Here is a 26,937-nt window from a genome sequence, read left to right on the forward strand (position 1 = left end):
TACACCATCTTGTATTAAGAACTGGTGGACAAAAACACAGGAGACACACAGCATGGTATACAATACACAGCAGCTGCCCAGCCATGCCTCCCCTTATATTATATACTGTTATATGATCCAGCCTTCGTCTGACTGGGCTGTGTTCTTCCTTTATCAATTAGAGATTATTTGTACCGTCTCTTCCCTTGATTGGTCCATTTCAAGCTGTATACATCTGCATAAAAAATTGTCTAATTCTGCATCAACTCAAAATTATTTGCTTCTCATTGACAATCCCTTGTGTAGAGGCAGGATGCTAATTAAGCACGCCTCATTGTACAGGCAGAAGATTCTCTTAACAAGGAGGTTATTTAACTGATAATACTACACTACGTAAGAGGAACTATCAGAAACTGTAATTCTGTAAACCCCACATACCTATAGAGCTTTTAGCCATTAGCAATAGAAAGCTTTTCAGAAGTCTCTCATCACAGCCTTAATGGAAAAAAACCCTTGTGTATCAGCTTTTTGTAACAAAGTTGGTGTCGGGGCCAGAGCTGTACCATGTAGATAGGTGCCGCTTCTCTGTCACTATTCACAGAGGAATTGTTTACTGTTTGTTTCTGCGCTGCCTACACACACACTTCTTTCTCACACATCATATGAGAACAGCTGAAAGATTTTTCAGCTACAGTGAAAGGATTTCACTGGGAAGGAGTCTTATTTTATTCCTGTACTTGCATGCTTACACCCCCCATTCAGAATGAGCTCTTCATGGCTGTAAACTCTGTTTACTTTCGACTGCATGAGGCAGAGAGTCACAGGAACAGCTGATGAGCTATTTACACACTATCTTGATGGTGTATCTCTGAATTTTGTCATTCTGAAGACATTTCAGTCACAGGATCACAGCCAGGACTGTTTCTGTATGTTGGATGTGCTGGATACAGTCCTCCATGGTAATGCCCACAGTGAAAACTGTTCTCTGTAAATGGCATATTTTATTCACATAAAAAAATGAAAAGATGAAAAAAAGCCTTTGTATTGCTATTTGCTAGTAATCACTGGAAATATAACGTGGCATTTAGAATTTTAGTTAACTTTGATAGTTGTCCTTTTTGTTAGGGCATGATCAATAAAATGCAAATAATTCCATGTAAAATTTGCAGGAAATTTACATGCCTGAATTATTTGTATCTCGTTGACTATCTCTAGTCCTCCTAAGAAATAATGGCGGACCACATTACGCCCTGTACCCGGAATTGACAAGGCCGTGGCGGTGTGGTGGTGAGGGACTGCGGGAGAGCCTGGGTTTTACTGGCTAAGTGGGACACCGCGGGTGGTGATATTGCTGATTATTGAGCTTGAAGGTGCCCCTGACGACTGTCCTGAAGCTTTTCTGCACTTTCACGATATATAAGCTGTTGATGGTGTGCGGAGAAATGTTGATGCAGATTGCAATTTGCTACCTGGATTTAACTTTTTTGGCTTTACATTTTAAACAAAGTTTTAATGGTTTTTACAGCAAGAATAAAAGGAATGTCTTATTGGATCAGTACAAGCATTGAATTGGTAAACAGTGGGGATATTGTTGTGCAGCCAGACCACACAGAGGCCCATATGCTATTCCTTTTTCTCTTAAGTTTTCTCCTAGGAGATCATTTTTCATCTCCTGTTTAAAATAACTTTTTAGAACTATGCAATTTAAAGACTACTAAACAGTAGATGAAAAGTACTGTCACAATTGTTCTTGCTTGCTGGTGGCTTAAAGCGGTATTGTCACCATAAAAATCAAATTTCAACAGCAACTGGTCTGAGTGTATTAAGTGATATGCTAATCCTGCATTCAAAACTTGCAAAATATTTTCTGCTGTTATGGTTTGGAGTTATCACATACTTTAGGAGCACTGGCCCTTTAGAAGTCAGTGCCAAACAGTTGAATGTTGGGGGTTCTTTCTTATCTATAATATATTCCTCCTCTTCCATTTATTTCCCTGCCTAGCCTATCTGAAACATGATCCTCTGCTCATTTTTGTTTACAAGCAAAGCTGAGGTGACTCAGCGATTGGAGGAGAAAAAAAAAAAAAAAGACATTGCAGTTCTTAGTATTCACCTCAGTGGGAGTGTCTGAAGACTGTGGGAGGAGGGCAGCTAATGAATACACAATGAGCAAGAGGAGGAGGGGGGGGGAACAAGAGTCAGGGAGGATATGATGTCAGTGTTAGCTTAGCAAGATGGCCACTGCCTAGAATAGGATTGTCTGCTTTTCCTTTATATATAATTCACAGGAATCATTACGTGGATAGCACAATACATCTGTTATGTAAGTAGAACTAGTATTTATCTACTTACATATGTGTTTTTTATTTCTAGGTTAGCATGGGTGTCGCTTGTTCTTTAACAAGAGAAAATATCACCTAGGAGAAAACTTAGAAGAGGAAAGGAATTGCATATGGCCTAGGAAGTCTTATAAGGTGAGACTGAACTGCAGGGCTACAGTCATATGTGTTAAATCCTAAAACACAGACATACTACGCTATTTTTGAGTTTCATTCATTGCAGGCAGCTGTTTACCTCCTAGAATAGTTGGCAATAATTACCACAAAACGCGCATACCACTATCCTGAATAAGATAAAACATTTATATTGCATTTCTCTCCTGACGGACGCCAAGCACTTGAGCTGCAGCCACAAGAGCTCAGTGGTAGCAGTGTTAGAGAATCTTGCCCAAGGACTCCTTACTGATGATATAGCGGGGAACACCGCTTTAATGGATTTACCCAAGGCTTCAAATCAATGTTAATATTTGTTCCTATGCATGCATTTAGGAACCTTGAATCAGAGAGACAAAGAGACCATATTCCATAGATTCATTATTAACAAGTCTTTTATTGAGGACGCAGTCTTTGATTTTATAGGTTACATGAAGTAACAATTAATGTTTATTCATGTGAGCGACGGTTTATAATTAGTGGAGGGTGTACATAATCATTAAGAGATGTGTTGGGGGTGTACATAATTCAATATGGTGCAATCTGATGAGCTCAGTGGTCCTGTGAGGTCTAGGCATCACAAGTGTTGGAACAGAGCAGAGTATCTGCAATGACATAAGTTAAATTAATTGCAGTACATCATACAAAAAATAAACAGTATAAAGTAATATATATATATATATTGAGAGATATGAGCAGTGAGCATTAATCCTGGATTTAATCAATAACCTATGAGGTAAAGAATGTTACTCAATACCAAATCAATAATATGCCTATGACAGCTTCCTTCTCTGGATCACATTATTTACCAGAATTAGCTGTAGACTTGCAAATGAGGATAATTTAATAAATTAATTTAATTTCTATTACAGGATAATCTTATGCGTTCCATGCAGACTTGGTTTATCCTTAGTAGATGGTCTAGGCATTATCTTATAATTTGATACTTTTAGCCATAGATCCTGAACAAGCATGCAGATCAGATGCCTCTGATTAAAGTCTGACTAGATTAGCCACATACTTGTTTCAGGCGTGTGATTCAAACACTACTACAGCCAAAGGGATCAGCTGGAGAGCCAGGCAGCTCATATTGTTTAAAAGAAAATAAATATGGCAGCTACCAAATGCTTGTCACTTTATGTTCCCTTTCAGAGGCAACCATGGCTAGAAGCGTTTTGTGCATAAGTGATTCTTAAAGAATTGTAACCGCACATGCGCATACTGGTCCTTGCTACAGCTGCCATGCACAGTAGCTGCAACTGAGTCTAGTCACGGCTTTTTAAAACGGGCGACAGCAGCACCTCGGATGGGGGGATGGGGGGGGGGGGGGGGGGGAGGGGGGTTTAAGAAACTGAGGGGCCAGGATGATCATGTTTTTCATTTAGCTGATGAGTTCATGTGTGCTAACTGGGTAAACAATCAGGTAGACAGATGCTGATCTACTCAACCTTATAGGTTACACATTTGCAGCTCCAGTAAAATAAGAATATGCTTCACCAGCAGTATCGGAACATCGATAATGTCTGAGCCTAACATCTAGTTACCACAAAATACAACATTATAACGAAATAATAAAAATCAGTTTGGAAGTTGCAGTTCCCATACTGAGCAGAAGCTGACAGGAAGTGATGTGAAAAGCAGGAAGTTCATAGATAGAGGAAGTAGAGAGGAGACATTGTTGAAACTGGAAACACAGCAAGTATTAACATGTTTTATATTGCATTACAGTATACATTTATATTATGGTGCCTTTTTCCACAGATATTTACAGAGTACACTTTTAGTGGGGAAGCTTTTAGGTTCCTTTTAGAACATTATAAAACGCTTTGCAGTTCTGGTTCATCATGACTTTACTGGGTATTTTGTAACATGTCTTAGCCCTAGCCCTAGTGCTATATCAGTCCATTCCTTACACTGATGAAGGCCTATTCTGAAGCAGCTGGATCACATCTGGCTCAAGAAATGAATAGGCATAGCATACACTAGTAGCTCTGGATGTGTCCTTGGCCTTTCAGGGAACATAAGGCAATGATTTGCATATCTGTTCACTGAGCAGCAGTGATGCATTGTGTGGTGTTGTTTCTTGCCTACATAAATCAGATAATTGCCAATCCTTTCTGTAGTAAAGCAAGTATGTAGTGAAAAGAAAAAAAGTTACCATTGTAGAGGGAGCTTTTGATTTCTTCCCCGATCCACTAGAACCCCTCTGCTTCTTGCCAGGTCCTTCTTTCCTTTTCCTCTTCTTAGCGATGCTCCTATTTAATGTAAACCTCTATTTTGGTTATGCAAGAATTGGCAGTTGCCATGGTTAGTAACTTACCCACTCACTCATAAAACATTATTTGTCTGAAACTCAACCGCCCTAAGGCAAAACCACCAGTTTGTACCCAGAGTGTTTCCGAAGCTTTGTGGCCACCTCTAACTACATTGCTGCTGCCTGACCCCAGCATGGCAGCCACCTATTACCATTGCATTGCAGGTGTTGGTGGCCACATAATTTGAGGTGTACTTTGGGCAAAATCCAACATGCCAGTTGTGTGTGTGTGTGTGTGTGTGTGTTGACAACTCTCTTTTAGTTGGATAGTAGTAGACAGCTCTCTGTTAAATTGGATGGTAGACAGCTATGTCAGTTAGATAGTAGTAGACAGCTCTCTGTCAGTTGGATAGTAGTAGACAGCTCTCTGTCAGTTGCATGGTAGACAGCTCTGTCAGTCGGATAGCAGTAGACAGCGCTCTGTTAGTTGGATGGTAGACAGCTATGTCAGTTAGATAGTAGTAGACAGCTCTCTGTCAGTTGGAGGAAACCACAAACACTCAAAGGTGAGGTAATTAGTGTCACAGCAGAGCTGATTAATGCTTCTGTGTATTACCACAAAACATACTTTGTTGGTGGGCCTTGAGCATAGAGTTGGGGAACACTGGCCTAGAGAATTGAGCTGCTGACGGAAGCAGCTCTAAAGAATTATGGGACATCATACAGTAACAACAAGGGATGTGTGAATGGTGACTGTATCACTTTGTGTCAGGTTCCTATAAGGTGATGAAAGTCACACTGACTGAAATGGCTTGATTGTTTGTTTCTTGTGGTGTGTGAATAAAAACCTTTGTGGATAAACCCAGGTGGAGTCCCAGATCTTCTTGAATTGGCTTAAGGTTCCTATAATGTTTTAGGATTTCACTCTCTGTTTCTCCATACAGGAGTGACAGTATTTAGAAGAACACAAGGATCTCTACAAGGACATTAGGATGGAGAATCAGCCACCCCTCACGTCACTGGGTAGGAGGAGACTTTAATTTCTTGTAAAAGAGAAAGCAGTACTGAGGGGTCATGTGTCCCCACTTCATCTGATAAACACATAGAGACAATGTATTTAGTCAGTGTGTGTGTGTTTCCTACAGATGGATCCACTAACAGAAACCCGCCATAGAGATGTACAGGTCCTCTTTATTCCCAGGATGATACACGGAAAGATTGCACCACCCCCACCATTATCAGGTAGGTGGAACTGAGGGTCTAGAATCGAGAAATGTCATGACTGAATATTTTGAATTATCCTACCTGATGGAGGTGAATCCAAACAGAACTGTTATGAAGGGGATGAGCAATATTCTATCCCCGCATACACTTTTGGTGTATAACTTATAAGAGACTCTGTACTGGATTTGATTTTCTTGTTCAGGGTAATATGTTATTAATGGTATTACATCAAAAACATGATTTTAAATCATTTTGTGGTTGTAGCATGAAGAACAGATTATTATGAAGGTTGAAGTTAAGGATGAAGAAGAAGAGACGTATGTAAGAAGTGATCACCAGTCTACAGAGAAGGGTGACTTGATGAGGCCAATAAAAAAAAAGAAGAGACCTCTGTGAGAGGTGATCAGTCTACAGAGAAGGGTGAATCGATGAGGCTAATAAAAGAAGAAGAGACCTCTGTGAGGGGTGATCAGCAGTTTATTGAGGGGAGAGACAGGATGGGGACAGTTAAAGAGGAAGACTCTAGTAAAGTAGATACAGGCAAGTAAGAAGCATTGAAGGTAAAGCTTTTTATATTTACAATTTATTTCTGTAAGAGAATGGGGGAAAATGTAACCATAGTGATTTTGACCATGGTATAGTTGATGATGCCAGACAGGCTGGGTTGAGTATTTCTGCAACTAGCGATCCATTGGTATTATTTTGCATGGTAGTCTTTTGAGTTTACAATGAATGGTGAAGGATACAAAAAAAAACCACACCTCCTTGATGAGAGAGATCAGAGGAGAATGGCCACACTGGTTTCAGCTGAAATTAAAGCCTCATACACAAGTATGCGGACTGTCACCTGGCACAGATTGGGGCCTCATCCTATGGGCAACAGTTCATGGGTTGAGTTTGTACAGACGCGTTGCTAGTATGCAGGCTAGCAATGCATTGTGTAGCTATGGGGGGGGGGGGGGAGGGGATAAGCCAATGGTGCATTGTGCATGAGAAGGCAAACCATGCCCTTAATCTGTGACCGGCTTAAGAAATTGGGGGCCTCTCTACACATGCTAGATCCTCAACCGAGAGCCATCTAGCATGTATATGGAGCTTAAAGCGGATCTGAACTCTTGCACAGCACACAATGAAAAGTCTTTATGCCACATCTAGTTGCTGAAGAAATCCAATAAACACTGAGTGCTCCCTCCAAAGTAAAACCACTTGCTTTCTGTTCAAATAAAAACAGATAAACCACACTATGGATACCTCCTACAGCTTGCTGAGAACATGTCATAGGAATGTAACAACTGTAGCTTATATTAAGATCCTATAAGCCAGCATTGGTTACCATATACTCTATTCAAGTGATTTTGTGTTTGTTCCTTTACGCTATTATAACTGCTATGCCAAACTGTTATAACACCTGGTATATTGTTTGTAACCAGATATTTCAAGCTCTTAAATCCTTGTATGGTAAAAATGTACCATGTACCAATTTTTTTGCTACTATCCGCTTAAATAAAGTATTTGCAAAAATATTACTGGTACAAACACTGCGCATTGCACAATTATCACAACCTGAAATACATGGGTAATGTGAGAGTTAACTATGTTAAGGAACGTTAAGCAAGTACAGTATTGTAATGCACATGGCCATAGCAACGCTCACATTACCCATGTACTACAGATGCTAATTGGGCAACGTGTGGTACTCTGCTGGCATTAGCACCAGTAATATTGCCATACGATACCTGCACATGGCAATATTACCGTTGGTAATATCAGACCCGATGATTTGTATCATGAATGTGCACCCACCTAATAGATATATTATATACATCCTTAATTTAATTTTTGCTAAGATACTGTACTGTACTGTACCATATGAAAGGTCCATCTCCATTCCTCAGTATAACATCATAGTACCAACAAATGAGGATGAGATACTGTACACCATATGAAAGGCCATCTCCATTCCTCAGTATAACATCATAGTACCAACAAATGAGGAGGGGATACTGTACAATGGGGCAAAAAACTGTCATCACTCCAGCGCTCCACTCCATACCTAACACAGCTATTCCTCACACAATCACCCTACGCCAGTACCGGCAAACACACAAACTCTGTTGTCTTCGTGGCGGCAGGGGGAAAGAGGCGCATAGGCTATGGGATGGCTGCAGTACAAAACATTTTCTGACCAACAGCACAACAGTGGCAATTCTCACAAGACCTCCGGGTGTTAGTAAGTAGCTTGCTGCAGCTGAAATCTTTGCCTTTATGAGACAGGCACATCTACCGCTCAAGACGTACACCCAGTTGAAGCTCGCGGAGGGCGGGCACAATGCGTCGGTGGGCGGGCACTATTGGGGTTCTATATAATAAATGTGATTACTATAATACAGACAGTCTTTCATGTCTGCTTTATGGAGGTAAGTCCACCGCTTCCTCCAAGCAAATTTTAAAGGTTTTATCCACTTTTACCCTGCTGGCGCCTCTGTTCCCTGTTTGCTGATCTATTTATACCTCCAGGAGATAATCCAGAAAATAATAGCATTGTACAATATTCCACAGGTGAAAATACTGTAACTCAACATAAAATCCACAGTGCTAACTGTGTGAATGGATCAGTGGATCCCTCTGGTGGCACAAATATTTTGACAAATCCCTTATTACTTTCCTACATGTTGATTCCCTAATTTACAGTCAGGATAGTTCAATTGACCCAATTACATCTGAGAGGTCCTCTAGTAAAACTTGTCCTGGGGTTGATGTAATTTCGTGTTCTGAAAATAACAAACGTTTCAGGGAAAAAAATCGCTTAACAAAGTTCACACAGGTCAGAGTCCTTATATTTGTTCTGTGTGTGGGAAATGTTCCAGCTCCAAAGCAGAGCTTCTTGTGCATCAGAGGAAACACACAGGCGAGCGTCCTTTTGTTTGTCCAGAGTGTGGGAAAGGTTTCACTCATAAAGGAGGCCTAAATACACATCAAAGAACCCACACAGGTGAACGACCTTTTTCATGTTCAGACTGTGGGAAATGTTTTACAACAAGAGGAATCCTTCAAGCACATGAGACAACTCATACTAGAGAGAAATTCTTTTCTTGTTCAGAGTGTGGGAAATGTTTTGTTACAAGTGGAGCCCTCCATGTACATCAGAGAATTCACACAGGAGAGAAGCCTTTTTCATGTTCAGAGTGTAGGAAATGTTTTAGAAAGCAAAAAGAACTTCTTTCTCTTCAGAAAAATCACATAGGCGAGTTGCCTTTTTCATGTTCAGAGTGTGGGAAGTCTTTTTCTGAGAAAAGATTCCTACATAGACACTTCAGAATTCACACTGGCGAGCAGCCTTTTTCATGTTCAGAGTGTGGAAAATGTTTTACTAATAAATAGCTACTCTGTAAGCACCAGAGAACTCACATTGGGGTGAGCCCATTTTTTTTTGTTCAGAGTGTGGGAAGTGTTTCACTGGGAAACATAATCTTCTTTTACACCTCAGAACTCACACAGGTGAACGTCCTTTTCCATGTTCAGACTGTGGAAAAAGTTTCAGTGACAAATCAGCCCTTGTCATACATCAGAGGATTCACACAGTGGAGCGTGATTTTGTGTACTCGGAGTGTGGGAAGTGTTTCAGTGTGAAAGGGACCCTTCATGCACACCAGAGAATTCACACCGGTGAACGCTTATTTTCTTGTTCAGAGTGTGGGAAATGTTTTACAAGAAATGAAACTCTTATAGCACATCAGAAGAAACACACGCAAATTCTATGACACTACTCATTAAAGAGAGTCTGAAGCCATAATAAAAATGGCTTTTTTGCTTATATATAGCAGGGGCATGTGTGCCCCTGCTAAAACGCCGCTATCCCGCGGCTGAACGAGGGTCCTTTCCCCTCCAAATCCCCCCCTGCAAAATCACGACCAACTTGGTCGTAGATTTTGCTACCCCTGTGTGCTTCCGTGTGAGGCGGGGCTATGAGCTGCAGCCCTGCCTAACACACATCTATCAGCGGCTGATCTCCGCCTCTCCCCCGCCCCTCTCAGTAAAGGAAGACTGAGAGGGGCGGGGGAGAGGCGGAGATCCGCCGCTGATAGATGCGTGTGAGGCAGGGCTGCAGCTCATAGCCCCGCCTCACACGGAAGCGCTCCCCGGGCAGCACAGGCGGGATTTGGAGGGGAAAGGACCCTCGTTCAGCCGCGGGATAGCGGCGTTTTAGCAGAGGCACACATGCCCCTGCTATATATAAGCAAAAAAGCCATTTTAATTATGGCTTCAGACTCTCTTTAAAGTGTTCTTAAACTCTAACATTCAATAAAAATATGTTTTCCTACTTTTTATTTCCCATACCGTTACCATATTTGCTTTTGTGCACAAGTAATATCATCTGTTCACAAGTTCTCAAAGTACAGTTTATCTGCTCTGAAAGCAGCCATTGCATTTTATTCAAGCTGCTTTTTATTATATATTAAAATCTTCTAGTGAGCTCTTCTGAACTGTGTGCATGCTAGAAACAGAACTCATTTTTCAGCTCAGCAAAAAATGTAACAACTGTGCAATGTAAACAAAAGATAATGTTATCTCCTCTCTGGATGTGGATCATAAGCAGAAGGGGCTTTTCACTGCAGAGCAAAATGCTGTGTTTAACTGTTTGGATGCAGTTCTGCTATAATTTTTGTTTGTTGTAGTAGGTTTAAAGCTGTAAGGAATCTTTTAGAGCAAAGAAGAAATGCTGAGTTTCAGACCACTTTAATAAGCAGTGGCATTTTACACAGTAGATGTCAGTGTTGAGCAGAAGGTGACACACTGCAGAGGAATCTGATCAGAATGGCTGTATGGGCAGCTAAATGGTAGATTAAATGTATCACTGAATAATGTAAGGTCATGCATGTTTGTGGTGTCAATGGCGGAGCATCATGTAAACTCAATGGGATGTCTCAGTGGATAGTAGGTAAAGGTAGACTGGTTGCTAGTGATGGTCAGCAAGGTGGTATTTATTCTGATTGGAAGCAAATGTTATGCTTATTGTGTTGAAATTGGGCCAATTATAGGCAACATCTGCATTGGATTGGTCCATTTACAAACGGGATATGTTTCCATAATTTAAACATAACATTTGTATCCACTTGGAATGATTTGCATCTCACTGGCCACCTCTTCTGATTGATAGCAAGGTAAGCAGCTCTACTTAATGCCAAGCAGCATCTGCTAAAGCCACTAAAATGTTGGTATGTTTTGCACATAAAGGGAGATCAAAACACAGGATGCTATTATACTCCCAACCCCAGTATACGTCTTGTATGCCCACACATATAATATAATGTATGGGCGCAATATTAAAAGGAACACATTTAAATTTATAGTATGCGTTAAAACGGAGCATTACGTTCATTAAAGGGTCTGAAGATCTCACTAAACAAGAAATGTTATCCAGACTGGGCTTATTTACCTTGAAAAAGAGGTGACCTACTTAAAATGTCGAAATAGGTCAGAAAAAAGCTCAGTGAATCAGTTTTTTTATGCTTAGGTCCATGCAGAGGACATGTACTGTGTATGGAGGAAAGGGGAATTTAATAAGGTGTACACTTGCTGCTATTGCTAGTTATGGGTTGGTGATCATTTGACCAGGTTAGGGAGGGAATTCTACTCTTGTAGTTTTTCCTTTTCCTGTATGAAGATAAAGACAATGGTCATGATTCACAAAGCTTTTTCACCTGTTTTCCTCTGTTTCCCCCAAAGAGCAAAAATATATTTAAGGTATAAAAAGTAATATTTTAATTATGTTAATCAGGAACAACTTTGAGTGATTATTTTGCTTGTAAATGTGCTGAAAGGTTATTTTTATCAAAGAAGTCATTTTTCAGAAGTTTTGTCAATAGAGCTCCAAGCCATGTAACTATATAGGCTTTTAGTATAAAAGAACATCTTATTGCTGGATGTGAAGGTTGTTTCTTTTTTCATTTGTTGGCGCCTCTTTTTTTACTGTAAGCTGCTTTTTCCTGCATTATTTTAGTTTGTTGTTCTTACATAAAAATGAAAAACCTGATCTGTGTTTTCCTTTTCTGCTGGATGAATCGCATGCTCTGCCCCCAATAACACAGTACATACTGCATGGAAACCATTATGGCTGTCCTCCATCCGCTGATGTTATAAACACTTTATGGTCAGTGTGGGCTAGAATGAGCTGTGACGTGGGGAGAGTATATTATACTGTATATTAAAATGTGCCCATATGCTACATGATGGAAGTATAGAAGAGGAGAAAACTGTCACTTGAGTCGCTCATACAATGTGCATGCCAGACGTAATTATTAGTGTAGTGGTGACATCGGCAAGAACAGCAACAGCCATTTAAACTATCTCATACCACAATAAACTGTAACAAATGATTTACACCTTCCATTTCATCTGGATTCAAATATATGGAGAAGTGGTGGAGGCATGCAACAGGGCCCAGGGGTGTAACTTAAAGGACAACTGTAGCACAAGGTAAATTGAGGCTGCCATATTTATTTCCTTTTAAGCAATACCAGTTGTCTGGCTATCCTGCTGATTCTTTGACTGTAATACTTTTAGCCATAGACCCTGAACAAGCATGCAGCAGATCAGGAGCATGATTCATTAAAGCAGCACAGCTTAATGTGAAGGAGCGGCTTCAAAAGCAGCGCTCGTAGCTATGTAAGTAGCGTGCCTTCCTTAGTTACGCGCGTTGCTTACATAGCAATGCGCATAACTTTAAATGCAGACAGTTCTTTGAAGTATCGCAACCACGGTACTCACTAGTGGCCATTACTATGTCAATTTAACACATAGTAGTGGCCGCTAGTCAGTAAGTGAAGATACTTTAAAGGACCGCCCGCATTTAAAATGACGTGCATTGCTATGTAAGCAATGTGCGTAACTAAGGAAGGCACGCTTGCTCCTTACATAGCAACGTGCGCTGCTGTGTAAGCCTTGCATTGCAGCTGCTCCTTCACATTAAGCTGTGTTGCTTTAGTAGCGCAGCTTAATGAATCAAGCCCTTGGTGTTTCTGACATTATTGTTAATGACAAGATTAGCTGTATGCTTGTTTCTGATGTCATTCAGACACTTCTACAGCCAAATAGATCAGCAGGGCTGCCAGGCAACTGATATTGTTTAAAAGGTAATAAATATTGCAGCCTTCATATTTCTCTATTAAGTAAGTTGTCCGTTAAAGAGGACCTTTAACCAAGGTTTGAACTTCATCCCAATCAGTAGCTGATACCCACTGTCCCTCAATAAATCTTTACCTTTTCTCAAACAGATCATCGGGGGGAAATATCAGCTCCCCCCTCTCCCTTAACCTCCTTAGCGGTAACACCGTGTGTGACACGGGGTAAGCCACCGGAGGGTGCTGCTCAGGCCCTGCTGGGCCGATTTACATAATTTTTTTTTGCTGGACGCAGCTAGCACTTTGCTAGCTGCGCCAGCACACTGATCGCCGCCGCCCCGCGCCCGATCGCCGCTATCCGTTGCGGCGCGCCCCCCCCCTCCCAGACCCCGTGCGCTGCCTGGCCAATCAGTGCCAGGCAGCGCCGAGGGGTGGATCGGGACTCCCAATGATGTCACGACGTCGCTGACGTCGGTGGCGTCATCCCGCCCCGTCGCCATGGTGACGGGGGAAGCCCTCCAGGAAATCCCGTTCTTAGCGGAGATCGGCTCGCTACATGATTTAAAAAAAAAAAAAAAAAAAAAACTGCTGTGCTGCCTCCTGGCGGAATGTTGCATACCGCCAGGAGGGTTAATATTGGCATTAAACCCCTCCCACAATGTGATTCATGACCATGGTCCTGACAGTTGTTGCTGCCTTGTCGACTTTTAATGGAATAAAGATTTGAAGAGCTTATAAATACAACTTTCTGTGTGGTGCCGATCCTTCCAGGAAGTCTCATGGTCCTGACAGTTTGCTGTCTGTGAAACTTATTGTATTGTGTGGGAAATATGGCTGTTTCTAACTGAGAAGCAAGCAACATCTCCCTCTGTACATAGAACTCTCAGTAATGAACATTCCGCACAGATCACCTGGCCCAACTAAAGATGTCACCGACAGTGATACATTTCAGAATATAAATTGGGAAGAGGAAAGCTTAAGCAATTGGCAAACACTGCCTAAATAAACTATAAATGAATGTTGTAAAAAAAAATAAGGAATTATATTCATTATATTATATATATTTATTATATTAAATAGGACCCCACAGCAGGGTTCACCAAGCCCGTGTGGGCTAAGTAAAAAATAAAAAGGGCTCGTTGTGCACACTGTACCTCAAAATACTATGAAGTTCCTGCCACTACTCTGCTCCCAGGCCCAGGCCAGCCCACCTCCCCTTCCCCCCCTCAACAATGCTGGTGGGTGCAGGTGCTATTATTACTCCCCCGGTGGTGACATCCTACACAGGAAGCACTGTGAGTATCTGTCCTTACCAACTGGTTAGTTAGACTGATCAGGCACCGTTTTGCTTAGCCATTAGTCACGACAATTATGGGCATGTACAAGTTGTGTGGAGGCGGATCAGGTTTCAGGAAAGGGACTTTACAGACTACCTTGCTTCAAATATTTTTGCATAAGTAATAAAGATGGTTTGATATTATTCTCTTGCACTGGTTGGTATCTTGGAATTTCTATTTCTTAAAGGACAACTGAAGAGAGAGGTATATAGAGGCTGCCATGTTTATTTCCTTTTAAGCAATACCAGTTGCCTGGCAGCCCTGCTGATCCTCTACCTCTAATACTATTCGCCATAGCCCCTGAACAAGCATGCAGCAGATCAGGTGTTTCTGACTTTAAAGTCAGATCTGACAAGATTAGCTGCATGCTTGTTTCTGGTGTTATTCAGATACTACTGCAGAGAAATAGACCAGCAGGGCTGCCAGGAAACTGGTATTTATTAAAAGGAAATAAATATGACGGCCTCCGTATACCTCTTACTTCAGTTCCCCTTTAATGGTGATTGCAGACTGCAATGTATGTCCTTATTTGACTCAAGGGTATTACTTGCAAGTAGTAGTGTGATGCAGTCCTCCTGTTGCTTATAATAGATGTGCCAGGCTAATAATCCAGCAGCACTCTGGGTCAGATACAAGTAGCAGAGATGAAGCCGGCACCATCCGATGTAATTTTTGCTCTTTTATTGTATTTAAAGCATAACAGCAAGTATGGGCAATGTTTTAAGGCTGCACGCCTCTTTGTCAAGCTATGCTGTTAGTCAATCACACATCAAACAGTATCATGTGAGTTTAAATAGCATACATGGTTAAGCAGCAGCCAATACAATTCAAATCATTTTCCTCCAATCATCACCGTCCTCCACAAACCGGACCTGATGGGGAACTTATGTGCTGCAGCCTGCAGCGCTATAGGCTCAAAGAACTCTGGTCCCTCCCACCCTCCAACACCCACCTTGAGTCACGGCAGGCGACTCCCCTTGTCCGCCCCTCTCTAGACAACGCTCGATCTCCCCGCCCTCGGCGGACCTGATAGGAGACATGCAGGATGATGCACTAGAGGCAGCGCAGAGCAAAAATTACATCGGATAGTGCCGGCTTCATCTCTACTACTCAAAGGTAATACTAAAATAGGCCAGGCCCCTCAGCAAAACTTGTCAGGCCCCTCTCCACCCTCCATCACATACCTGTGTGGACTAGTTAGAAGGTAAAAAAGGTGCACACCTGAGTCCCAAATTCTCCCCCCCCCCCCCCGCCACTCCCCAGGTTTTGCAGAGCAGTGGCAGCCACAGTGGAGCATAATTCTTTACCTCATTCTGGCAGGACAGGTTCTCTTCATTCCCCTGTGTAGCTGTTTTGTGCAACCTACTAGCTTGCGGCTCCTGACTCCTGTATGTCATGTGACAGGGAACCACGAGGTGATAGGCTGCATGGCATGGCTACACAGAGGATTAAAGGGTACCTAAACTGAGAGGGATATGGATGTTTCCTTTTAAACAATACCAGTTGCCTGACTCTCCTGCTGATCAATTTGCTGCAGTAGTATCTGGATGTCACACCTGAAACAGGCATGAAGCTAATCCAGTCTGACTTCAGTCAGAGCCCCTGATGTGCATCCTTGTTCAGGGGCTGTGGCTAAAAGTATTAGACACAGGATTAGTAGAAGAGTCAGGCAATTGGTATTATTTTAAAAGGAAAAATCCATATCCTTCTCAGTTTAGGTTCCCTTTAAAGAGAACCTGTTCCACCAGAAAGAGGTAAGGTATTATGCTCTGCTGTGGCTGCCGCTGCTCTGCACAATCTGGGGGTGCCATGGGAGAGAGCGTTTGGGACTCTGAAGCACACACAAGAATCCTCCCCTGCACCCCAGGACCTGATCTCTTAGCCCTTCCCTCCATGTGACAGTGAGGATCTATTGTTACCACTCTGTCTGGACTGCTCTACCCACATCCATTTCTTACCTCACTATGTACTCTAAGGGTGCATAAACATATCCAATTTTGATTTGCCAATCACTGGCCAATTTTGTCACCTCCATACCTTCATTGACTGCCTCACCTCTAGCCTCACCCAGCCCAGCTTTGTGCTTCCTCCACATATTCTGTCACTTCCACTGACTGTCTCTGCTTAAATCCTGCTCACCTCATCTACCCAGCCTCAGGGTCAGACCTGTGCCAAAGAGGAACAAATTTGCTAGTAAAATAAAAGAGTGATCCTCTTTTCCAGCAATCCGGGCTTCTTCGGGATGTCTGAGGCAGCAGTTCTTTTATCTAATTCAGTTTTTTTTCCCTTCATTTATCCAATTGGATATTGACTGAAGGTGAATTAGAAGGATATACACATGGAACGATAGCCAATATTTCAATCTGTATTTTTCAGCATGTCCAATCTGCATCCTATCGAGAAAGATATTGATTTTAAGCTTGGGATTTGTCGCTGGCAGCCAATAAGCTGTATATATTTTTCCCAATCGGAAATAGGATGTGAATAATGTGAAAATTGCATGGTGCGAACCAGGATTAACAGAACTCAGTTTGGATTGTGCAGTTCCCATATCGAACACAAGATGTCATACTTTCACAGGAAGTGATGTATAGGATGTTCTGAGTTAAAGGAAGTAGAGAGGAGACATTCTTGGAACTGGAAACAGAGGAGGTAGTAAGATAATATTATTAGTGTATATTATTATATATTATGCATTGATTATATAGTCCTTATAATTTTTACAATACTTTATAGAGTACACTTAATTCATGTCAGAAACCATTCATTAAAGTTCTCAATCTCATCACTACAGTAGTCATGGTCAAATTTCTTCCACAACAGTAATTCCTGGTTGTTTTGAGTAGCAGGTTAGGAGCAATTCTGTTTAATGGAGAGAAGAGGGGGATAACAAGTAACAGGCTCAATACTTTGGGCAATACAACAGTATGAGGCAAAGGTTTCATGGCTTGGACGATCACAGAATAGGAGACACCAGTTCACACTGTTGATGTTCTCCTTCTCCTACTCCTGACTCAGTCTCACATGGTCTTCATGGACAGCAGAAATGCATGTACATCGCATTATGTGAGTATGATGGAGAACCATTTAACTTACCCATATGCTTCAGAGATGTGACAGGAAACCACGGTGCCTGGAGGAAACCAACACAAGCATGGGGAGAACACACTTTACAAACTCCACCCAGACAGTCATGAAGGAGGAGAGGCAAACGCTGGCACTTGTGCTTATTGTGAAAAGGAGAGACTTACATGCAGTGTGTCCAGTGGAGGCAGCTACGTGCGGCTAAGCCGGGATGGAGGACGTCTGAGATGTCTGTTTCAAGCTACTGGTGTTCACCCAGGAAGTCCAGCATAGGGACGAGTTGCCATAATATGAGTTAAGTAAACTGCGCCGCGGAATAACTTCCGCTTTTGCGTCAGAGACACATCCCTGTTTCCTTGGCAACACAGGATGCCCAAGTAACATAATCCAACGGGGACAAAAAGATGCAATACAGATATTTTGAACAAAGGTGGCAAACATAGGATACAATAGTTAAAAACTGTTAAAAAAGGGAGGTAGTGGAGCCTTCAGCTCCCTGCACACTGCAAATCCTTTTTGCGATTCCGTTCTGTTTCCGATTTGAAATTCCGATTTTCCCTGAATGCAATCAACAGAAAACGGAGGAAAAAACGCAGCATGCAGTAATAATTAAAAATCGGAATCGGATGTAAAATCCGATTAAGGCTCCCTTGCACACTGCAAATCCGTTTTGCGATTCCGATTGAGTTTCCGATTCCGATTTGCAATTCCGATTTTTCCTGAATACTATCAACAGAAAAAACGAGGAAAAAACGCAGCATACAGTAACGATTAAAAATCGGAATGGGATGTAAAAACCGATTCAAAATCTGAATCGCATGCAGTGTGCAGGGAGCCTTAAAATCAGAATTGGAATCACATGCAGTGTGCAGGGAGCCTAAAGGCTCCCTGCACACTGCATGCAATTCTGATTTTTAATCGGTTTTTACATCCGATTCCGATCCCTCTGTATAATGTTCAATCAAAAAAAGCTGGCACATCCAAGATGAATCTTTATTAGTTCCATATAAAACATATAGCTAATGTTTCGGGGCCGCATAGGGCCCCTTTGTCAAGGCACAATTTGCTTGAGGGAAAAAATCTGTCTGCCGCTGTAAACAAGCTCCAGTAGGGGTTAATGGGAGAAATCTCCTCTAAACACTCACGAGTCATTGTGTGTATCAGGTTCATGCAAGCAATCAGGATGACCCTGTTTATTTGTCCATGCAGGAGGGGTTGTATCTAGAAGGACACAAGGACCTCTACAAGGACATCATGATGGAGTATAAGCCACCCCTATCATCACCGGGTAAAAAAAGTTTAATTTCTTGTAAAGGGGAGAGAAATATGGATTCCCCATCATCTGTTCAACACATAGAGGCAATGTATTAAGTCAGTGTGTGTGTTTCCTACAGATGGATCCAGTAACAGAAACCCACCAGAGAAACCTACATGTCCTCTTTATTCCCAGGATTGTACACAGGAAGATCACACTGACCCCCACCATGATCAGGTAGTTGAATTGAGAGTCTGGTGCTATTACAGAGAAGAAGAATGGGGAATGAGAGTAGAAAGGGGGGAGTGGTAGGCGTCAGCACAGGTAACAGTATATGCCTGCTCCCCCTTTTCTCAAAAATATTTGAGCTCTGGTATCCTTTAACCACCTGGGCATTATGGACGAGCTCAGCTCGTCCAGTAATCCCGCGGTGGATTGCTCGGGCCCTGGTGGGCCAATTTGCATAATTTCTTTTTTTTATACACGCAGCTAGCACTTTGCTAGCTGCGTGTTTTACCCGATCGCCGATCCGCCGCGAAAGAGTGCTCCCCGCAGACCTCTTGCGCAGGCTGGCCAGTCACCGCCAGGCTGCTCTATGGGGTGGATCGGAACTCCATGTGACGTCACGACGTTGATGATATCAAGACGTTCGTCGACATGGCGACGGGGGAAGCAAAGCAAGAAATCCCGTTCAGAACGGGATTTCCTGATAGGTATTGACGCCGGTGGCGATCGGAAGGGTGGGAGGGAGAGAGCAGGGAATCATGTACCTAGCGATAGGCTAGCTACATGAAAAAAAAAAAAAAATAGGTAACAAAAAAAACCCTCCCGTGGCCGTGCGTGAATCCAAACCCCAGGGAGGTTAAACAATGCAAGTTGCCTGGCTGCCCCCCTGATCCTGTGTCTCTAATACTTTTAGCCATAGACCCTGAACGAGCATGCAGGTTAGATGCTCTAACTCAAATGTGACTGGATTAGCTACATGCTGGTTTCAAGGCTGCAATTCCGACACTATTGATGTCAGAAGATAAATAGGTCTGCCAGGAAACTGGTATTGTTTTTAAAAGGATACAATATGGCAGCCTCCACCTCAGATTCCTTTTAAACACTCTACATTCAGATTGTGGGGTTCTAGGTAAGCACATGTAATGCGTGCTATTGCACTTACCTCAACATTTTCTATTATTTTATGAATTTAGTGTGAAGAACAGATTATCATTAAAGTTGAGGTTAAAGAGGAGGAAGATGAGACCTATGTGACTGGTGATCAGCAGTGTGTAGAGGAAGATGAAGTGATGAGGGTAATTAAAGAGGAAGAAGAGGAGATGTATGTGAGGGCTGACGAGCAGTCTACAGAGGAGGGGGAAATAATGGAATCATTTAAAGAAGATTCGGCTGTTCTAAGTATTGACACTGGTAAGTAATGCATGTTAAATGTAAGACAGTTTAATACAGTAGAATCCCTTTATAGTGACCTTCAAGGTACCTGGCTAAGTAGTTTACTATATCAGAAGTTTACTGTATCAGAATTCATCATACATTGGGCCTGATTCACAAAGCAGTGCAAACACTTTGCACGCCTGTGAAAAGCCCTTTATCATGCCTAAACTTAGCTTAGGCGTGATCTCTAGTAACTCACGCGAAGGAATCGCACAGGCGCGCGCGCAGCGCCCATTAAGCCCTATGTGACTTTGCACGCACAAAACTTTGCGCGCGGGAGCTTCGCGCGATCAGCAGCACAAAGCGGTGGTAACTCTGCTAGTGCAAAGGTTATCACACCTAAAGTCTTTTAGGCGTGATAACTGAGTTATCACCACTTTGTGAATCAGGCCCATTGAATATTTGTACAGGCGAATGGTCTGGACCTGAGGACTGAGTCTACTATATTAGAGTTTACTTAACGAGATTTTACTGTATTGTCATTTTATTTCTGAATATGACATATACAGCTTGCTATCATATATTTGCATACCTAGGGCTCGATTCACAAAGCGGTGCTAACCCAGTTAGAGACTTTTGGCGTGATAACCATTGCACCACGCTGGTGAAAAGCCAGTTTAGGCGTGATAAGTTTAGGCATGATACGTTCAGGCATGCTAAGTTTAGATAAGTTTAGATCGCACGCAAAGTCCCGCACGCAAAGCAGCGCCATTAAACTCTATGCGAAGTGCACCAAACATTGCTAGCGCAAAACTTTTGATCAGCTGTGCACTGCGGTGCTAACCCAGTTGGTGCTTAAACTTATCACACCTAAACTTAACATACCTAAAGTTACCACACCTAAACTTATCATGCCTAAACTGAGTTTAGGCATGATAAAGGGCTTTTCACCAGCGTGCGAACTGTTAGCACCGCTTTGTGAATCAGGCCCTTAGTGCTCGATTCAGTAAACGGTGCTAACCCAGTTACATAGTTACATAGTTATTTTGGTTGAAAAAAGACATACGTCCATCGAGTTCAACCAGTACAAAGTACAACTCCAGCCTGCTCCCTCACATATCCCTGTTGATCCAGAGGAAGGCAAAAAAACCCTTAGCCTAAAGGCTTTGGACGTGCTAACTAGGGTGCTAAGTAGTTAGCACATACAAACTACTTAGCACCGTAGTTAGCACATGCAAACTTAGCACCGTCGTTAGCACATGCAAACTACTTCGCACCGTAGTTAGGACATGCATACTACTACTTAGCACCGTGCTAACTAGGGTGCTAAACTCCATGGTTAGATACCCCTGGTCTTGCTAATTATGATCTTGTAAAAGATAGAATATTTGGAAATTTAAATTCAATCTGAGCTCTATATATTATGTGACGATCATTATATTATTGTTAACAATACCTCTCTTCCACAGTGATAATTGATGCTGAAGCTACTGTTGGAAAAGTTAGGAGGCGCACTGCTACACTGCATATTCTGTCATATGTTCCTTTACTTTGTTGAATAAACACTGATTTTTTTTTAAAAACTAGGGTGCTAAGTAGTTTACATGTGCTAACTACGGTGCTAAGTAGTTTACATGTGCTAACTACGGTGCTAAGTAGTTTGCATGAGCTAACTACTTAGCACGTGCAAAGCATGTTAGCACATACCAAGGGGCTTTTCACTGGCGTGCTAACACTTAGCACCCTTTTCTGAATCAAGCCCTTAGAGTCTTATGGTTAAAAAACTAATTATTCAGTCAATGTAAATAACATTCTTTAGTTATCAGTAAATTGGGACATCCTAATTATTAATGTGCCTTGTTAACATATAAGGAGGAGGAGATACTGTACACCATATGAAAGGCCCATCTCCATTCCTCAGTATAACATCATAGTGCCAACAAATGAGGAGGAGATACTGTACACCATATTAAAAGGCCCATCTCCATTCCTCAGTATAACATCATAGCACCAACAAATGAGGAGGAGATACTGTACACCATGTGAAAGGCCCATCTCCATTCCTCAGTATAACATCATAGTACCAACAAATGAGGAGGAGATGCTATACACCATATGAAAGGCCCATCTCCATTCCTCAGTATAACATCATAGTACCAACAAATGAGGAGGAGATGCTGTATACCATATGAAAGGCCCATCTCCACTCCTCAGTATAACATCATAGTGCCAACAAATGAGGAGGAGACGCTGTACACCATATGAAAGGCCCATCTCCATTCCTCTGTATAACATCATAGTACCAAAAAATGAGGAGGAGATGCTGTACACCATATGAGAGGCCCATCTCCATTCCTCAGTATACTGTAACATCATAGTACTAACAAATGAGGGGAAGATACTGTACACCATATGAAAGGCCCATCTCCATTCCTCAGTATAACATCATAGTACCAAGAAATGAGGAGGAGATACTGTACACCATATGAGAGGCCCATCTCCATTCCTCAGTATAACATCATAGCACCAACAAATGAGGAGCAGATACTGTACACCATATGGAAGGTCCATCTCCATTCCTCAGTATAACATCATAGCACCAACAAATGAGGAGGGGATACTGTACACCATATGGAAGGTCCATCTCCATTCCTCAGTATAACATCATAGCACCAACAAATGAGGAGGAGATACTGTACACCATATGAAAGGCCCATCTCCATTCCTCAGTATAACATCATAGTGCCAACAAATGAGGAGGAGATACTGTACACCATATGAAAGGTCCATCTCCATTCCTCAGTATAACATCATAGTACCAACAAATGAGGAGGAGATACTGTACACCATATGAGAGGCCCATCTCCATTCCTGTGTATAACATCATAGTACCAACAAATGAGGAGGGGATACTGTACAGCATATGAAAGGTCTATGCTCCTTCTTCAGTATAAAATCATAGTACCAACAAATCAGGAGGGGAATACTTAATGGGAACCTGAGGCGAGGGTGATATGGAGGCTACCATATTTATTTTCTTTTAAACAATACCAGTTGCGTGGCAGCCCTGCTGATCCTTTAGGCTGCAGTAGTGTCTGAATCAAACCAGAAACAAGCATGCAGCTCTTTTTGTCGGATCTGACAATAATGTCAGAAACACCTGATCTGCATAGGCTTGTTCAGGGTCTATGGCTTAAAGCCTAGGTTCTCAACGTGTGGTACACGTACCCCAGGGGGTACTTCTGATGGTTCCAAGGGGTACTCGAGCTTGATAAACTTAACCAAGAATAACACATTTAGAGTTTTAGAAAATGATAAATCTTATTTAAACAACACCAAATTAGTGTTTTAGCTAATTAAAAACAATAGCAAATGCTTGGAAATTGTTTAGAACCAATTATCATGTACTACGATGAAATATATGTTTGTCAAGGGGTACTTGTGTTAATGTTTACTATGCTAGGGGGTACTTGGCGAGTACAAGGCTTTAAAAGGTATACATAGCAATAAAATGTTGAGAAACACTGGCTTAAAGTATTAGAGGCAGAGGAACAGCAGGACGGCCAGGCAACTGGTATTGCTTAAAAGGAAATAAATATGGTGGCTTCCATATCACTCTCACCTCAGGTTTACTTTAAAGGGAACCAGAGAGGTTGGGGGGAAGCTTTAATACATACCTGGGGCTTCCTCCAGCCCCATAGGCACGGATCGCTCCCACGCCGCCGTCCTCTGCTGCCTGGATCCACCGGTACCGGGTCCCGTCATTGCCGCTAGTCGGCCAGTCGGCCGGCGGACGCGGCCAATTCGCCGCATCACACGGAGCTCCTTCTATACAAGTACGCATGAGGCTGCCTACTGCGCAGCCGCATGCGCACATGTATGGAGGGAGCCCCTGTGATGCGGACAATTGGCCGCGTCCGCCGGAAGTGACGGGCCCGGTAACGGCGGTTCCAGGAAGCGGAGGATGGCGGCGTGGGAGCGATCCAGGCTTATGGGGCTGGAAGAAGCCCCAGGTATGTATAAAGGCTTGTTCTTTTTTTTTCAGCCCGTTCCTCTCTGGTTCCCTTTAAACATATAAAATTGTATAATATGCTTTGAATATTAAAGCAAACCCGTAACTTCAGAAAAAAAAATAGCTACCTCAGTAGAGGGAAGCCTTTGGAGTCTACCCAAATCCCCCTCAAAACCACCACTTCCCAGGACCCTCTGAAAGTTCACGGTTGTACTCCCATCCATGAGCAAGCGTGGCCGGACTGCACAGGCACATTGAAGTCCCGTGCTGCTCAGTAGCACCGAGCAACTTGTGCACAGAGGAAAAAGGTGTGCGCAAGTGGCTGTTTGCTACAGCACAGGCCCTTGTTTCATGGACGGGAGCATGGCAAGCCCTTGTCGAATAGGTTTAGAGAGTCCCAGCTTTGGAATAGCAAGATCGAGGGGGTTGGGAGAAGCCTCTGGATTATCCTGAGACTTCCTTCTACTGAGGTAAGTATGTATCTTTTACTGTATATTTGTCTTCAGGTACCCTTTAATGTGCTCTTCCAACAGATGGACACTATGTCAGAAGAACCTCGGAGGGACATCTTAGCTCACCTCCAGATGATCCTGCAGAAGGTAGTGGCATCACACAATTTACTTCAGGAGAAATCTCTACAACTCAACCGAAACCTCATGATGTTTACCATATGAATGAATCAGCAGATCCTTCTGATGGCCCAGGATATTATGCTATCCATTCCACAAGTAGGGATCAGTCAAAGGACCCATCTAATTCCGAGAAGTCTTCCAGTGAAACATGTCCTGTTAGTGGTGGAGGTGCTGAGACTGTTGCACATTTAGAAAGTGATAAAAGTTCAGGAAAAAAATCACTTCAGAAAGTTCACATGGGTGAAAGTTCTTTGTCTTGTCTTGTGTGTGGGAAATGTTCGACTTCAAACGCAGAGCTGCTTGTGCATCAGAGAAAGCACACAGGGGAGCGTCCATTTACATGTTCAGAGTGTGGGAAAGGTTTCATTCACAAAGGAGACCTTCATACACACCTAAGGAGCCACACAGGCGAGCGTCCATTTTCATGTTCTGATTGTGGGAAATGTTTTAGTACAAGAGGAATCCTTCGTGTACATCAGAGAACTCACACTGGTGAGCGGCCTTTTTCATGTGATCAGTGTGGGAAATGTTTCATACAGAAAGGAGAACTCCTCACACACCAAAGAAATCACACAGGGGAACGGCCTTTTTCATGTTCTGAGTGTGGGAAATGTTTCAATGGTAGAGGACATCTTCTCATACACTTGAGAATTCATACAGGAGAGCGTCCTTTTTCATGTTCAGTATGTGGAAAATCTTTTATCGATAAAGGACCCTTACATAGGCATCAGAGAACTCACACAGGGGAGAGGCCATTTTCTTGTTCTGAATGTGGGAAATCTTTTGCTGGGAAACACAGCCTTCTTGTCCACCAGAGAACTCATACAGGGGAGCGGCCATTCCCATGTTCAGACTGTGGAAAAAGTTTCACAGACAAATCATCTCTCGTTACACATCAAAGGACTCACACTGGCGAGCGGCCTTTTCCATGCTCAGAGTGTGGGAAATCTTTCAGTGTGAAAAGAAGCCTCCGCTCACACCAGAGAATTCACACAGGTGAGCGGCCTTTTTCATGTTCAGAGTGTGGGAAATGTTTTAGAGAGAAAGGAACGCTTACTGTACATCAGAAAACACACTCAAACTCTCATGAAAAGTGACATTTCACAGATTAAACTGTCTATAAAACTCTATATATAATGCACCTTAGAAGTATTTATGAGGCGAGTTCAACTCCAAAATATAGTGGTGAGACCCCCCCTCCGTAATCCTGGATTCTGTCATTTTGCCATTGCTAAGTATTTGTTTCCTTTGCCACTTCTGGATGTTCCCGTTTTACATGTAGTCTTTTCTAGCATACATGTAAGTACATTTAAAATTGCAGAATTAATTGTCAACTGTAAAGATTGCTTCATTTTAATCTGTTTAGTTTTGTTTTTTCTCCCCTCTTCGACTGTTTTTCTGTTATGCTTACCAAAAATATGAATTTGTTGTTGGTGTTTTGTTTTGTTTTACTTGTTAGTTTTTTATGCAACAAGATGACAAAATGGCAAAGCAAGTCTTACATTTTTCAGTTATTTTTAAATAGATTGTACAGTAGAAGTAATTTACTACACTCACCTAAAGGATTATTAGGAACACCATAATAATACGGTGTTTGACCCCCTTTCACCTTCAGAACTGCCTTAATTCTATGTGGCATTGATTCAACAAGGTGCTGAAAGCATTCTTTAGAAATGTTGGCCCATATTGATAGGATAGCATCTTGCAGTTGATGGAGATTCGTGGGATGCACATCCAGGGCACGAAGCTCCCGTTCCATCACATCCCAAAGATGCTCTATTGGGTTGAGATCTGGTGACTGTGGGGGCCATTTTAGTACAGTGAACTCATTGTCATGTTCAAGAAACCAATTTGAAATGATTCAAGCTTTGTGACATGGTGCATTATTCTGCTGGAAGTAGCCATCAGAGGATGGGTACATGGCGGTCATGAAGGGATAGACATGGTCAGAAACAATGCTCAGGTAGCCCGTGGCATTTAAGCGATGCCCAATTGGCACTAAGGGGCCTAAAGTGTGCCAAGAAAACATCCCCCACACCATTACACCACCACCACCAGCCTGCACAGTGATAACAAGGCATGATGGATCCATGTTCTCATTCTGTTTATGCCAAATTCTGACTCTGTTGAGACTCATCAGACCAGGCAACATTTTTCCAGTCTTCAA

At 42.4% G+C, this 26,937-nt stretch overlaps 1 protein-coding gene and 1 long non-coding RNA gene across 2 annotated transcripts in view; both read left to right on the forward strand.

The window, feature by feature from the left end:
- The first annotated feature begins 5,666 nt into the window (after window positions 1–5,666).
- Window positions 5,667–6,484, forward strand: LOC137534712 (uncharacterized). The gene is made up of 3 exons (XR_011024379.1): window positions 5,667–5,748; window positions 5,871–5,967; window positions 6,214–6,484. It is a non-coding gene; the product is annotated as an uncharacterized lncRNA (long non-coding RNA).
- A 1,876-nt stretch (window positions 6,485–8,360) lies between these two features.
- The window catches only part of LOC137536870 (zinc finger protein 850-like), a 56,440-nt gene continuing 37,863 nt past the window's right edge, over window positions 8,361–26,937 (forward strand). Inside the window, exons 1-7 of the mRNA XM_068259054.1 lie at window positions 8,361–8,366; window positions 8,743–9,277; window positions 9,388–9,677; window positions 18,701–18,779; window positions 18,886–18,983; window positions 19,946–20,162; window positions 24,672–25,863. Coding sequence (XP_068115155.1) covers window positions 8,361–8,366; window positions 8,743–9,277; window positions 9,388–9,677; window positions 18,701–18,779; window positions 18,886–18,983; window positions 19,946–20,162; window positions 24,672–25,863 — 2,417 coding nt within the window. The remainder of the gene's footprint in view (window positions 8,367–8,742; window positions 9,278–9,387; window positions 9,678–18,700; window positions 18,780–18,885; window positions 18,984–19,945; window positions 20,163–24,671; window positions 25,864–26,937) is intronic.

Source organism: Hyperolius riggenbachi, chromosome 10, assembly GCF_040937935.1.
Source record: "Hyperolius riggenbachi isolate aHypRig1 chromosome 10, aHypRig1.pri, whole genome shotgun sequence".
NCBI lineage: Eukaryota > Metazoa > Chordata > Amphibia > Anura > Hyperoliidae > Hyperolius > Hyperolius riggenbachi.